This window comes from Phalaenopsis equestris, unplaced genomic scaffold (assembly GCF_001263595.1).
Source record: "Phalaenopsis equestris unplaced genomic scaffold, ASM126359v1 Scaffold000053, whole genome shotgun sequence".
In the NCBI taxonomy this organism is placed as follows: domain Eukaryota; kingdom Viridiplantae; phylum Streptophyta; class Magnoliopsida; order Asparagales; family Orchidaceae; genus Phalaenopsis; species Phalaenopsis equestris.
In genome coordinates, this window is record NW_018164495.1 from 1,039,779 (window position 1) to 1,056,475 (window position 16,697).

Below are 16,697 nucleotides of genomic sequence, written 5' to 3' on the forward strand. Positions count from 1 at the left end.
TATATATATATATATATATATATATTCTTTTTTGAAAAGCCCAAGGGCTGATTTTATTGAAATAGAAATGATACATAAATGTTATATGAGAGGACCCAATAGAGGCATCTTACCCATATGATACCGAGTACAGTAATACCCCAACAAAAAGATACAGATACTCAATAAAAATTTAAAACATGCAGAAAATAAGTAGCTAAGGACGAGCTGGTTTAGTCCTGCCTCTTCCTCTAATTTTAGGAATGGAACGAGATAACAAATTTTGAGGAGTCATGCCATTGCCTATCATCCATTAAGTTTTCAAGTTGGATGAGTATTAGTTTTTAATTGAATATAATGCTACAAAGATTTGTAATCAATTAAATTATTAATTTAAAATATAGAATAAATATATATTAAATTTTATTTAAATAAATATTTATTATAAACAATAAGATTTAAATATCGTTGTTGACCTCATTTTAAGTGAGGTCTAGTCTTTCTCTTAGGATTTATGATCTAGACGTAGGGATCTCCCTTTGACTATCTTAGAACCTTAGAAATGAGACCCGCCTCATTTAGAAATTCGACCTACTTCTGTCTCTTTTTGGAGTTTCGCGTGTGTGGTATCGACTTCTAGCACTTAGAATGATGAAACCGACATGAGGAAACCCAAAAGGAATTCCTATAGGACCTTTTTGAGCCTTAAGGTGGCCTTCTGCACAATTCGCACTCCCGCGCGCACAAAACTTCTCGCCACAATTCGCATCACTTGCACCATTATCTGTCGAAGACTCTAATAAACTCTTTGAGACGATCTATCGCGGATCGAAATTTTGTGAAATTTGAATTTTGACGCGTTTTTGACCCGATCGTCGACGACGTCGTCCGAGCGACCCCGGATGACAAAACGAACTGCTCCGGCGAGTCCGGAATGTCGATTTTGCCTAGGGAGGACACCCATTTTGTTACGATATAATATGTGTGTGTGTGTGTGTGTGTGTGTGTGTGTGTATATATATTTATATATATACATATATATTAATTTATATAAACCAGATTATCTTTTTCTTTCCTCTTTAAGCCCTAAATTCCCACTCTCCGCGCCCGAGCTCTACCTCCCTTCCTTCTCCCGTTCGCGCGCCTTGCCTTTCCCTTTCTCGGTCTCGAGCCGAGCGAGCTCTTCCTTCTCCACGCGAGAGAAAGTTGACTTCTCATCCGTCTTTGCCCGACACCTTCTACCCGCAACCCTCCTTCCCGAAGCCGTGCCAGTCTCCCCGAGCTGTGGTTTTCTCTTTCGTGGTAGTTTGACTCTAGGAAGCTTGTTCCCTGGTACACTTGAATGACAAACTCTCTTTTCTTCCCGATACTTTCCTCGCTGCCACTGGGGTTGCCGCTCGGTCCGAGATGTTTCGGTGGCTTCGCCTTCTGCGAGCAAGGAGCCCGTCCTTTTCTTCTTTGGCCCGATTTGAGTGTCGTGGACTGATGGGGTGATCTTCTTTCTCTTCTCCTCTCTTCTCTGCCTATAAACATAGCTTCTTTTGAGATTTTTGGGTTGTTGAAAAAAGTTTTCTGAGAGGAGAGATAGAAATTTTTGGCTGTGGGAGAAGTTTAGGAGGAGATTTCTGTGAGAGCAGAGGAGATTTTAGGAGGAGATTTCTGTGAGAGCATATCCTTGAGGTAGCTTCTTGTGTTGCGGTGCTTTATATTGGTATCAAAGGAAGGTACTCTTCTTCCCCCCCTTTTCTCAGTGCCTCGTTGCCTTTCGGTTTTCCCTCTGCCGAGCCTTTGAGTATAGCTCTGTTGGATGATACAACATGCTAGTTCATTTTACTTTGATATATTATTGAGATATTCACTTCAGGTGCATTTAGAAATGGAAATGTGGGCATGTCCTAAGAGCTAAACTTGGTTACTCGCTTAAACTAGGGAAGTTATGACATAGTTATGATCATTGTGGCATGTTTATGTTGGAAACAGTTAGGGAATTAAGACATGACTTTGGAATAATTTTTGCTCCTCTTGCAAGCATGTTGAGATGAGTATTATGAAGCTTTTCACTTATTTTCATTTAGCATGAAATATTGGAGAGGTTATTTGGTCTTTCATGAATGCTAGGGAGTTCATTTTACTGTTTTATGCATGTTTGGGGGCTCGGTTTTGACTTCCTGTGGCTTTCCTGGCTTGAAATGTATGCTATGAGAAAATTTATTTAATTTGGAAAGTGTTGTAGCTTGTTTTGAGGGCTTGGTTTAGCTCCTCGTGAAATTCCTCCCCTGTTCAAATATTTGTTGGAATAATTTCATGCTTGGGATGTTTAGACATGCATGTTGTTCCTTGGATTTGGATGGCTCGTTTTTTTTTTATTTTTACCTTAAAGTGGTTGGCACTTCAATTTCTATTAAAACCCGAATTTGTATCAATGTTTAGGTCTTGTTTTAGCCTCGTGGGGCTCGGTTTTGGCTTGGTTTGGAGTCTCGGTTTTGGGCTTGAAATGACTAGATCTTTAATGTTGTAGGGCTCGGTTTTGGCTTGATTTGGAGTCACGGTTTTGGGTTTGAAATGGTTAGATCTTTAATGCTTTATGGAAGTCTGGATTTTAATATTGTTGGGCTCGATTTTTGGCCTTGAATGGCTCGGCTTTGGGCTTTTGTTGGTGCTCGGTTTTCAGTTCAGGAGTATGAGATGTTGATTTTTGTGGAGGCTTGAGTCTTGACTTTCATTGAGGTGTTAAAGCTCTTTTCTTAGTAAAGCTCTTTTCATAGCTTTAAGAGCTCTCGTTTTTGCCCCTGCTGGACTCGGTTTGGCTCTAGTTGGGGGCTATGTTTGCTTTGTTTGACCTCTGCTGGACTCGGTTTGGCTCTAGTTGGGGGGCGGTGTTTGCTTTGTTCGGCCCTTGCCCGAGAGGTTGTTTGGAGGTGGTTTTACTAGTTTTGGTTCCTATTCTTACCCGTGAGACCTATCGGGGTTCCTTGAGTTTAATTTACCCCCCTCTTGTTGAGTTTGAATCATTTGAATGATTGTAGATGGATCATAACTGTTACTTTGAGAGATTGGTGATGTTTTGTACTCTCTCTTGTTGAATTTGGATCATTTGAATGATTGTAGATGGATCAAACTAGTTATTTTGAGAGATTGATGATGTTTTGTACTCTCCTATGTATGTCAAAACTTGTAGGGAATTGATTCGGGTTTGCCTTAGCCGTGAGCCTCCCTTGCTGTTTCTCGGGTTTGCCTCAGTTGTGAGCCTCCCCTTTGGTCCTTACCCGTGAGCCCTATTGGAGGTTGTTGGGTGTGATTTAGTCCTCCTTGCTAGGCTTGATTGGCTTGAGTGTTGTGGATGAATCAAATTTGCCATCCCAAAAATTATAATTACTTTAGTTGTCCTCTTATGTTTGTTGGGGAAGCACAGTAGCCATTAGTGTTTTTTTTTTGGTCGCCTTAGCCGTAAGCCTCATTCGGCCCTATTTTTTGTCTTGGCCGAGGGCCTTGATGGTTGCTTTCTCTTCTCTATTGGCCCCGACCCTGAGCATTATTTGGATCATGTGGGAAGATTTTACATGTGGGAAGATTTTATCATGTGGGAAGATTTTATGCTTATTCATGAGACTATTTAGTGATTTAAAAGCTGGAGGAATTTTGATTTCGACATGAGTTTGGAAGTATTAGTGGTGGTTTCCCCGTGATCTTTTTCTTTTGAAGATTGGAGAATTTTAAAACGTCATCTCGGAAAAGCATTTAGTGGACTCGATCAATCCTACGTCTTTGGGGTTTGAGAAAATTAGCGCAAGGTGCCTCTTCATGTTTGTTAGGAAAGACCTTGGGCCCTACTTTTCTAGGTCTTTTCGACACGAGCTTTGAGGACTGATCTATTCTCCTTTTTGGTGTTTTAGATGGATCAGTGTCTCCTCTCTCTCACCCCATTTTTGTTCTTTTCTTTCCTTGCTTCTTGGTTCGGTTTTTCGACGCTTATGTCCGACGCATAAGTGTCCACGTATAGTCTTTTGCTATACGTGAAACCATCAAGCAAGGTCGCAAGTAGTCGTTTTGGGGCGTATGATGTTGATGATAAAGACACACCGAAGATAAAGCAGAAAGATGCCCTATTCTATAACATCAAGATCCAGATATTTGATGAAAAATAGGGTAACGGTATCTTTCACCGATATAAGTCTAGCGGTAGTCTGCTCGAACATCCTCAGGTTGTTGGCAGTCATATGCCTGGTAGCGTAATCGACTCGTGGACAACAAAAATTTCTAAAAAAAGATAAGTTTTGATAAAGCATTTTCAAACAAAAACATACTTTTCTATGAAACAAAAATTGATAACTCTTCTTTGCATGTTTAAAATTTGTGTGCATGTTTAAAACATAAAACGTACTTTAAAATTGGTTGTCCACCTGACAAATACCTGTTTAGGCTGGGAAATAGCCTTTTAAGTGAGGTTCAATACACACTTCTAGACGAGTGGCGGGGTCTATACATTCGGGGGGCTGTTCGGGTGACTGAGTAGCCTTCGTGGGCCTTCGAGTATAAATACATAGCTGAGCCTAGCCCCATACGAGTGCTTGCAGTCCTCCTCACCCGAACCTTTTTTTGTTTTGTTTTATCGAAGCTTTAGGACAGGGCACTCGTGTTACTTTTCTTTTTTTTCGGGATTTCTCTAAGATTTTTTAGGATTCTTTTTCTTCTGTTTTGCTTGAGTCGTTTTTCTCGTGTTTTCTGCCATGAGTCATTGTTACACTCTTTTTTCGGATTTCCTGGACGACGTTTATTTCAGACTTCGCTTTTTGCGATGCATTTAGACTTACTATACTTAAGGAACAGCGAATTTCACGGGCGTACAGATTTGCTTTACATTTTACAGCACTTAATTTTCCTGTTTCTAACTGCTACCGTACTGTACAACATGTTATATTTTTCATGTTTCTACCTGCTACTGTTCTTTTTGTACAGCATGTTATACCATTCATGTTTCTACCTGCTACTATTCTACATGTCTCCTACTGTTTGTCCTGTATTGCACATTTTATGTTATATAGCTTTAAGCATGATCTTTAAATTTATATATCTTTAAGCATGCCTTCTTTTATATAGGATGTTTAGAAGACTTTCACCATAGGGTTGTTTGATTTAACATCGTAACTGAACACCCTAAAATTAAACTCGTCACGTCGGGGAGCTTGGAGCTAGCGCGGTGGGCAGCACGACTATCTTCAACAGCAGAACATATCTTTCCCAGCAAAACCATTTCTTTCCTAGAAATTAAACAACAAGCCATAGGATTTCGAGGTTGTTTGCCTAGCGCAATATAAATCCTCACTTTATCTGTCAGGCCTTTGCACAGTCAGACTGTGCAATTTAAGCCCTAACTCGTTCTAAGTTCCGAGGTCGCGGCTTGTCGTTCGATACGACGTAAACCCTCATATCTTTCAGGCGATTTGTGTGACTATGTCACGTATATATAAGCCCTAATTAAATAAAATTGGCAAGATGAAACACTTGAATGATTTATCCTCGAAATTGAAACCAAATCATATGATAGACTGGGAAACCATCGAGGTTCGCCTCAGGATCCGTGGTCTCCCTTAGTTTCTCTTCATTTGGATTCCTCAACATTGTTCCAGGCTCGAGCATTTCCCTTTTCACACCTCCTTGTCCGATTTCGTTGAAAAGTCCTATCCTTTTGACTTCTTTGAAGATAGTGTTCCCTGATTTTTATCGAAAATTTTCTTAGGTGACTTCGGTCATTCAACATGTAATTAACTATAGGGGCTTGCCCTTATAGGAAGCTTTCCCGAACCCAGCCTAAATAAACTCTATTTAATTCTTTGTATTAAATAGGGGAACTTGTCGGCAAATAAAACGGTTTCGCAGACCAAACGGATGTCATATATTTCTTAGTTTATTTGATCGAGCCTCATCCTCAAGTCTTGTGAAATATTTAATAGATACAGGATTTGAGGTAGAGCGCTCCTTCATTTAAACTGTGAAAAATATGAGGTCAGTTTGATTTCATATTTTTCTAAAATTATATATATATATGTAAATTAAAAAAGCTTTTGAACAAATCACCCACCAATTTTTAACGTTTCCCCTTTTAGCGCCGACAATCGTCCCTACTTTTAACATCATACAAGTGCGTGATTAGGGCTATCAAAATGAATGTTTCACGAACAACTCGTGTTCGAGTTGCTAAGAGAATGAGTCAAACATGAACAAATTTTTTGAGCTCGATATATAAACTTGCTGAACACGTACAATGTTTTTTTTTAACGAGCCGAACATGAACTGAGTCTAGGCGTGCTCAAGCTTGACTCGTTTACATCTTTAATTGTTTCTAGGATTTGCTACAGTTCTTAGGTGGAGAGGAAGTAAAAAAATTTTATAGGGGAGTTAAAATATTTTTCTATTAGATGGAATAGGCTCCTTATAGGCAAAAATTATTAAGAATTAATTAAATGTTATACGTAATTCTATCAAATAAGGAATAATCTCTAACTTTACTATTTAACAATACCTTTTACCTAAAATTTACTTTACCAAACTAGTTTCATTTTAAAAAAAGGTTAAATTTAAACTAAAAGGACATTACAAGTTCATATTATTAAACTTATTCTATTATAATGTCTTTTCATCTTTCAATTGTCCAAATTCTCACGACCTCCTGATTTTAACATCCAACATTTGATTGATAATTTTTTTTTGCATGCAACCTAATAGTCTGACATTCCTATCTATTGTTATGATTTGAAAGTTTGTTTTAATAAAGGTCTTCTTGGATCATTTTTGTATTTATTTAAATTAGATATTATATATTCAATTTTTGCGTTAGTAATATGAACTTTTGTATCTTGTAAACTTTTTTTTTATTGTTTTTAGTTTTTTACATATTTAATTGATGCTCATTTATTAAAATCAAATCACATACAAAATGGTTCACAAAGCACCTTGATTTGAATGGTTCTTTATAGGCATCTCCCTTAAAACAAAAACAAAATTGAATTTAGTGTTAATATTGAATGTAAATTTATTGTATCACGAAACTGTGTAATTTGATAACTTTTTCTAATACTGGTTTGTGTTTCATCATACATATCCTTTTTTTTTTTAAAGCCCAAAAAGGCTAATATATTAACTAGAAAAATATACATATACCATGTGTTAGAGGACCCAAGCATGACACCCTGCCCACACAATAACCACAAGTGGTTCCAAAACTAGAAAATACAAAAAAACACATTAGAGACTTGAAGAAAAAACCTAAAAGTGTCGAAATACATAATATCAGGTGGTTAGAGAGCGACCCATATCAGGTGGTTAGAGAGGGTGGTTAGAGAGCGACCCAATTTGGTCTTGCCTGTGTGTCTGGTTCTAGGGAAGGAGCAAGCTAAGATGATTGTCATTGCCAGTAATAACCAATGTATCATCCAATATGTTTTCGAGCTGGAGTTGGCTTTCATTCTTCTTCTTCCTCCTGGAATAGACCTGTCATTTCTCTTCCGAAGATTGACTCACCTGATCTTGGTCTAAAGTGTGTTGGAGATGTGCATGTTGTTGAACATTAGAAGCAACTACATGTTGTACCGGCTAATCTATTATTGGATCAAAGGAGCACTCTCGTGTGTCTTGGCACGTGAGTGAGTTTTATTTAATAACAGTGGTTGGTATAAGCACAACTGGATCTGTAGTTGTAGTATGTTGTTCTTCGTCAAGAACTGTGGTATTCGAAAGAGGATCGGGTTGTATCTTCTCAATAAGAATAATAGGTGGCTGATCTTTAGCAATATCCGACCTTAGAAGAGGATGCAAAAAATAGCAAATAGTAGAGCTGTAGTCAAACATAGTGTAATAAGAGCAATAGGGAGGGTGTGATTCTATTTCAACATTTTGCCAATACCTGTTGTGAGTGGTTCCAATCCATATCTCATCCAGAGCTGGTTGAGAGAGCTGGTTGAGTAATATCTCTATCTCTCTCAACTAACACACAAGCCATCGAGGGTTTGGTGATAACAAACGTAAGACTATCAACCTTGAGAGGCTTACCGTAAGCAGTTGCTAAGGAATAGAGAATTTTCATGTTGAACAGATGTAATTTTAAACCCAAAAACTTTATCCAAAATGGAATGATAGGGGACTCCGCTTTTGAATCAAAACTTTTCATAAAACGATGGAACAGTCCACTTCAGAATCTTCATATAACGATTATCGATCTTGATAACTTTTCGAAAAAAAATGCGAGTTTAATCGACATCGTCAGACAACTGAATCAATATGTGCTGACCGTCAAGTAAACCAATATTCCAACTGCCTAACAGCTTCGTAGCATCAAATTCTTTTCAAATGATCTCAAGTTTTAGGTGACCATAAATAAATTTTCCCACTAGAGCAAAACATCACGAAGATGCGAGAGTACTGGTTTCAACCTCTGTGAGAATAAGAGCAGGCTTCGCATTTTTTTCCCAGTTTTTTTATGAAGTTGTGATCGCCACCACCTGCAAGAGCCTCGTGGAATGATTGTGGAACGTTGCAAGATTTAGCTATATGAAAATCTGTCTTTGAATCTGAAAGGGGAGCACGAGTAGGAATAGAGAGGCCGTCAGCAACAACTACAGTGGCATAGGAATGGAGAGTCGATGCCATCTCCTCCGACAAGATGCTCTGTTGTGCAGGAAACAGGGACGTCGAGGCGAAACCGCAGTTGTCGAACGCTGTCGCAACAGTGAGCCGTGGAACAACTCGACGGGAAAAGCGCGAATGAGAGATCCGCGCAGCTTGACAAGACGAGTCAAAGACGACGAGACTTGAAGTCCCTTCGTTGTCGATGGCGCAGGAGTCGACGATCAAAGGAGGGATCAACGAACACAGAATTAGTAGTCGAGTACGAGAGTTTCGTCGTCGAGCACGAAGGTAAAGCCGAAGGTCAAGCCAGGGAATTGCCATCGGGTGAAACCCTCGACGCCATCATTAAAGATATATATATTACATATCCTTAATATTATAAGCATACATTTGATAAAATATTCTATCTTATTGTGTACGAAGTCAATTCTTATGATACTCAATCATTTCCCTTTTCGAGATCAATAAGAAGTCACATGAAGATTACTCTTTTCTCTTTGTGTTTCTTTATTAATTGTCTTAAAATAAAAACTCCAATCATATTATATTCTTCTAGAATGAAATTAAATTAATTTTTCATAATTGATGTACTTTTTTCATTCTTTTGCTTTAACTCTATTACATTACTTCATTTATGACTTATAAGTTTGATTACTCGACCATTAGCACTAGCTTGAACATTGTGATGCAAGATGTTTTAGGATTGTTGTAAAAGAATAAGTGTATGCTCATTCCTTCAATGGGTATTTATATACAAAACTACAAGTAAAAAAAAAAGAAATAAATAATTACAAAAAAAACTTTAGCTGTATGATGTTTGATTATTTAAGATCTTTGATTGATGCCAGGGGACAAAGGAGCAATCTGCCATCTAGTTCTTTCTTTTTTGTATTTGAATCCATGAGAGAGGTAATTCCCTATATGCAATGCATCAGTGACATCTAATCTTTCTTAACTGTACTTTATTAAACCAACGACACTCTTAAAAGTATTGGATTTGCTGATGCAAACCTAGTATGGAATGCTTAAAAGCATGTGTAAAAACAAAATTTATACTTCATTGTCATTTAGGGCGTGTTTGCTTGGACTTTTGAGACCACTTTTTAGGTTAAAATAAAATTTCATGTGTTTGTTTGCTGCTTCAAAAGGAACGACACGGCAAACGCAACACTCCTTTTCGTGAATCTATGGAAGCTGGAGACTCCCTGCGTCCCGCGGTTTGGAAAAGACCATCCCAAAAGGGTCCGTGGTATGCATGTAATATTTAGAGCAGATTCACATATATCTATATATTTAGCTGGACATAACAAGCATGCCACATAATTCTTCTTTTATTTATAGATATAAAATTTATAAAGCATGCCACAAAATTCATAGATATAAAATTTGTAAGGCGTAATATATAGATATAAAAATAAATTATTTGATCAAATTTATAAATTATTAGTTGGACATAGCACACATACCACAAAATTTATTATATTATTATTACATATATATATATATATATATATAATTAGCTGGACACACACACAACAAATAATTAGATTTAATTTTTGTACAAGGCTATAACAATATATTAATCAATAATATTTATTTTTTCAAAGTTTATATTAAAAATTATATTAATCACAACCAAAAAGTAATATAATATTTTTTCATTTTAACTCCTTTCTATATACTATATGCAAAGGTGCATTTCAGATATTTATTCACAGCAAAACTTTTAAAACTTAAATTTTCAAACAAATCAACTTCTTCTGAAACACCAACTTCTAAACAACAGCTTCTGTACTAAGCTTTTTTATAGCCACAGGCGAAAAAAGGCTCCTTTAGTTTTGGCAAATTTTCATCTCTTGATGCAAAATTAGAAAATACATACTTGCTCCCAATCAAAGGTTATTATAATTTACAATTATTTAGAAAATTCAATATTGAAACAAAATTATTAAATAATAGGAATTTTTATGTTGCAAAAATAAAATTCAAATTATAGCAAACTTGATCTTATTGTAAGTTTTGGCGAAGTTTCATATTTTTGGCTCCAAAATTATAAATAATCATACAAGTCCCTTCAAACAACAATTATTTAAAGATTGTCATAATTAAAAATTCCAAGAGAATTTGAAATCAAAAGAAAATTAAGTAATTAAGACTCACATTATAGAAGAAAAAATAGATTGTAGAATATTTAACCAAATTTCAATCATGCTTGAAATTCCATTTGTAGAATATGCAGATAAAGATTAGTAAGGATAAAAAGTCATGAGATTGATGATCAGGACTCATGTTGTTACAAAGAGAAGCTTTCACTGAAATTGTTGCCAAGAATTACACAACATTGAGGAATCACACATTTTGAAAGAAAATTTGAATTTAACTAGACAATTTAATGATAAATCGAATGTCTGATAAATTTACATAGGAGGCAATAATCCCGCGTAAGGAAAGCTGGCCGGCTCTGAAACTGGGCTTTTGAACCGGTTCCATCCATGCCTAAACTAAACCCAAAATTGGTAGATTCTTTGAATCACTAAAACCTAATCTAAAAGTACAAGCATTCAATTTAGTATTCTTGGATTGCCACGCGTGTATAGAGTCTTGGAAACAAACACCTAAACTATGTCTGCATTTGGAAAGTCAGAGAATGAAACAATCCTCTTGTTCACAGCTATAGTAAGAAATCTTTAGGAAATCGTCCCACAATATCTTTAGCTAAAATAGAAAAATCGAAACCTGCCAATTTTACTCAAGGAGTTGAACGAACTAGGGAATTCAATGAGAGCTAAATCAACAATACTTGCATCATTAATCCAATCCCACCAAGGTTTTGAAACATCAGAAAACGCTTCATGTTCTCTTTGGCATTGTCATTTTAGGCATGTTACATCAAAATAAATTTGAAAATAGAAAATAAGACAACTAAAACATCAAAATTTATGATTTTTATTAAACTCATCTGGAAGCTCACACCCTAATTTCCCAACGAGTATATATTTTTTAGATATTCATTAAATTAGTTTGACTTGGGAGGACTCAGCGTTTCATGTTTGTCAAGCAAAATTAAACAGAATTGTTTTACTTATTGTAAAGCAATGCGTGAATTATCATAAGTGGGTTTGTCGCGCCAATGCACAAGATATCTTTGATATCCATCCATTAGTGGTCAATACAATTTTATTAAGAAAAGCTTGGGAAACACAAGCTAAGTAGATCTATGTGGTAAGATGTTGGGTGTGCATTTGTAATGATGCGATGTAAGGTAGGAAGAATACACAATATAGTAGTGGGTTCATGAAATAAAGTCAATTCAGAGATATTGAAGATTGTTCTAATTTCTAAACTTATTAACATTAGTTTATATGTTTTCTTCCTAATGTTGTATGATCTTATATGGCTCATCTTGCTTGCAGTTAATTTTTTGCAAGTTCTTGTAGAAACCCTTTTAGAATTCAGGTATATTATTTATTTATCATATAGTTTGAATTTCTTATATTCACATCAGTAATTGCCATAAATAATATTTATCTTTTGGAAGATTTATTTTCATGCTACTTAATCCCTATATTACATGTCTAACGCGTGAACTTCAATTTTTACATATATGCCACCTTATATATGCCTGAAAAGATGTATTTCATTTTTTTTTAAAGTTAAAATAGTGGTATTTTTATGTGGTATTGAAAGATTTGGGTGGTATAAATTTAAAAATAAAGTTTAGGTGTAAGATATGTAAATACATAAGAATTGGGCGGTGTGTATGTAAATGCCTATTATTTTCCTAGAAATATTTTATTTTTAAATCATGTAATAACTTTGCAAATGATTTTGCAATTTTAGTATATTTGGACTCGTCAAGAAGCTTAACAAGATTTACAGGTTTCTAAGTCGAAACTTTATCGTGGTATTGAGTTAAGAGCATGAGTGAAAGCATCTTTTGGAGCTATAAGGGAGGAGTTGGTTATTTTTCAACGGTGAGAAACTTGCATAGGAGGTCCAATTGCTCTTTGTTCAAGGAGAAGTTGTCCAAATTTTCTTCATTCTTCACTTTTGTTTCCTTGCTTTTAGTTTGGTGTATTGGTTTCCCAAAGTTGCTTTGATTTGTTGGCTTATTGTGAAGTTTCTAAGTACTTTTTTTCGATTGATTATGTTTTTACAAACCTCCCACTGAAGAGTACTTTTTTCAACGCTTTGAGTCATGTCTTGGATTTTGCTTCATACTTCTAATGGCAATAGCATAATCTTCAGTTAGGAGGTTATTCTTGATGTCTCTACAGTATAGTTCTCTGTGTGTTTTCTTCTCTTTGAACTTCAGCAAATGTTCAATTTTAGAAAGTGGACAAATTCTAAAGATTCTACCATGAACTTTATCAAGATCTTTATTGAGATTTGTAAGAAATTTGTATGTTCTGGTTTTCACACCTGTATGTTGTATTTTTCTGCGCAGTCCCTTCACCTGAACATTTTGTTTGAAGATATACATTTCTTGTGAAGTTTTATAAGTGCTGAAATATTCAGTAGCAATCATGCTTCATTATCTAATGTCACGAGCATGGTCTTATAATAAACACAATTGAACAAAATTGTCAAGGTTGGAGTATGCTATTATTGGCTTTCTTCCAAATTTTCTCCATATTGACTTTCTTCCAATTTATCCCATGGAGTTGTATGCCAAACATAGAAATCCTGTGTATTTCTTCCATAGAGTCAATTAGCTGGTCCATTTGAATGGCCTTTGGTATCTCATGATAGAAAGGAAGGATTGCCCATTTTAGGTTAAGTGATGTACCATTTACATATTCTACTTCAGCTTTCCTCAGATCACCATTAAAGCTGAGCGTGAACGTTGAAAGACATTCTTCTTATTTAATTTGTAGGAAGAATTTGCAAAAATGAGTGCTCCATTTAGACATTCGGAATAAATTTACTAATTATGCATTACTAAGTCAAAATTAAGACCTAATAGAAAATTTGGATATTAGATTAGCATAAAATGAGTTTTTGAGTAATTTTCCTTTAGGTCATTTAAGCATCTCACACTATTTTTTAAACAAACTACTTTAGCTTTTCTGGTGCTGCATATAACTTAACAATAATGTTACCAAAAAATGTCACCCGCATTCAAATAGCGTTGCATCATAATATAAAGTATTGAGACCAAATAGAGCTTCAATTTTCTGAATCAGTAATCAAGAATGCTGTATGTCTATGCATATGCTTATTATGTATGATTATTAAAAAGTGGGGCTCTTCCTCCTCTTCTCCCAAACATCAACACCAATAACCCTTTTCCCTTTTGGATATGAATTTGTTAGGCAATCAAATTCTCCTTTTCATTGCTTCCAGCCTTGTAACCTTTTTTAGGGGCTTTTACATAGCAACCAAGACTTTCATATTTACCTATCTTACACCTAAATTTTCATAATTTCAAACATCATATGAAAAGTAGCACTCATAATCACATTTTAATAGTTCAATCCATCTTTTCATCCATAGGTAATGTGCTATATGTGTAAAAATGAAAGTTTAGGTGTGAGATAGGTAAAGCCATAAGAATTGGGTGCTTTGTATTTAATTTTCCCTTTTTTTATTTGATATTGATATTTCTTTTAGTTTCTTATGCCTTAAAACAAAATTAATTGCAGATTTTGTAATAATGCAGGTATCATCTGCCAGATGATAAACAAGAGAAATCAGGTGCCATGAACTGTATTACACTTGCTGTCGAATTTGCTGACTCACCTATATTGTTGGATACGTTAAGACACTTGGTGTTACCATGTCTTCTAAAGTCACTTATCAAAGGTCAGTTGTTTGCTTTGTTGCATTTATTGGCTTCTTTTCGTTGTTGAAAGAGAATTGTGAGCACAGTTGTGTTATCTTTCCTTCGAGCACTTACAAAGGAAAATTTTCAAGAAATACACCATGAATGGTTTTCGCTTCCATATGTTATGGCAAATAAATATCTTAATTTCCGACTACATTATTTCTCCTTATTATTAGCTTAATGCTTAAGATATGTGAAATCAGTTTGTTTGATCAAGATTAGGTTAGAGTCCATTTTTTGGGACTTAATTCATCTTAGCTACAATTCTATTTGAGGGACAAGAAGTGAACAATTTATTAAGAAAAAAAATTATTGCAAAAAGTTTTTGCCAACCTCTAAGTTCCTGTAATAATTTCATATCAAACATGCTTGCTTTATTCATTATCCCTTGGAATATACTAAAATATATGGTAACAATTTTTTCAGGATTCTCTGAGTTCGAAAAGGTTGATATTTTGTGGGATGATACCCAGAAAAACTCTAATGGCGAACTTTTTCTAAAAGTTACTATGTCGGAAACTTGCTCACCGGGGAAATTTTGGAATTCTATTCAAAATGCCTGTGTCCCTATAATGGACTTGATTGATTGGAACCGTAGTCACCCAAATGACATATGCAATATTTCTAGCATGTTTGGGATAAGTGCCGCATGGATTATTTTCTTAAGAGTAAGATATTTCCAATTTGATTTTATTATTTACTTTATAATTATTTTAATCAGTGCGTCATCTTTTAGTTTTATTGTATTTTCAACCTGCAGTCATTGAAGTCAACCGCACTTGATGTAGGAAGGAACGTACGTCAAGAGCACTTGAAGATTGTTGCAGACCGTCTTTTTTTCAGTGGGGAGTTCTATGGATTGAGCAAAAAAGGGTTAAAGATGCAAAAGGACTTTACCGCAAATTCTTCACCTTTCACTTTCGCATGCTTTTCTGTAAGTACTTGTGATGACCTATTTTTGCTCGTCTTTTAATTGATCTTTTGTTGCAAATTTGACAATTGCTGCAAATTTAATAGAATCCGTGAATGTGCAAATTTAATAGAATCCGGCGAGTTGCTTCGTTGATGCTGCTAAGCAAGATTGTACTGATAGTCTTCACGGTACCATTGATGCTATTTCGTGGGGAAAAGAGTCTCCAATTGGGACAGGTGGACCATTTAAAATCATGTACTCTGGAAAGGTAAATGCTTCGATCAGATGGCTTTCTGCTCGGTTGCTGATTTTTTTCTTTGTTACCTTTTTAATAACAACAGCACGTTGAAGGCTACATGTTTTTTAAGTATAGCAACATAAAGGCATCCTATATCATTAATCATGTCTTTTTTAAAGTTCGTTTTTGTAATATCAGAATCATACCCAGAGTGATATCAGAGTCCAAGTGACAACAGAAATGCAACTTTAATTATTAAAATCAAATAGAGATTATAATCAAATACACTTGGAAATAGGAAATAACAAAAGATAACATAAACTTAACTTAAGGTTTAGGTCAATGGTGGTGGTGCTTTGGTTTAAAGAGAAATAGCGTGCATGGAGCTCTGGATTGTCGAAAGGCAATAAGGGAAGGCAGCGGTTGCAGCAGGGATGGCGGCATCTAATTGTCAGGTGGCTGGAAGGTGGGCTGTGTCGGCCGTTTTTTATTTCTGTTCAACCTTCGCTTTCGTGATTTGAAAAAGAGTGATGATTTTGGGATTTTGAAAATAATTTAAATATAAATATAACTTTTTTAAAGAAGTAACGTTTTTTTTTTAAATTTTTAAAATAAGTGAGACCAAACGAGTCTCACATTTTAAATAGCTTAGATGATTTAACACAATACTACAAGCAATACACTTATCCCGAAGAATAAATATATTACTTGTAATAGGGATTTAATCATTTAGACTAAACAATTTGTGACATCCGTTTTGATCTGCGAAATATTTTATAAAAAGGCCAACAAGTTCCCCTATCTAACATAAAAAATTAGATAGGGTTTATTTTATCTGGGTTCCTGGTTCCCTATAGAGGCAAGCCCCTATAGTTAATTACATCTTAAATGATCGAAATCACTTAAGATAACTCTCGATTAAGATCAGGTGGTTTTGCTTTCAAGATTTCAAAATTTAGGTTTTCACGATTGGACATAAGAAAGTCAAATGAGAATGGCTCAAAATAGGAACAATTATTTAAGGAATTCAAAGGGAAGAAAAGTAGGGGACATCACAGATCCAGGAGAAACCCCGGAGATGTCCCAACTATCCTATTGTTCGGCTTTATGTCTTTGAA

The 16,697-nt window shown here is 35.4% G+C and overlaps 1 protein-coding gene across 6 annotated transcripts in view; it reads left to right on the forward strand.

Annotated features, from left to right (window-relative positions):
- Positions 1-16,697, forward strand: part of LOC110019152 (DNA-directed RNA polymerase IV subunit 1) — an 87,119-nt gene that overhangs the window by 42,484 nt on the left and 27,938 nt on the right. For 4 of the 6 annotated variants that reach the window (XM_020716727.1, XM_020716728.1, XM_020716729.1 and 1 more), the window contains 4 exons: positions 14,264-14,406; positions 14,855-15,096; positions 15,189-15,362; positions 15,472-15,609. In XM_020716727.1, the coding sequence (XP_020572386.1) occupies positions 14,264-14,406; positions 14,855-15,096; positions 15,189-15,362; positions 15,472-15,609 (697 nt within the window). Of the gene's footprint in view, positions 1-14,263; positions 14,407-14,854; positions 15,097-15,188; positions 15,363-15,445; positions 15,610-16,697 lie in introns of those variants that run through there. The other 2 variants (XM_020716731.1, XM_020716732.1) reach the window with 2 other exon arrangements.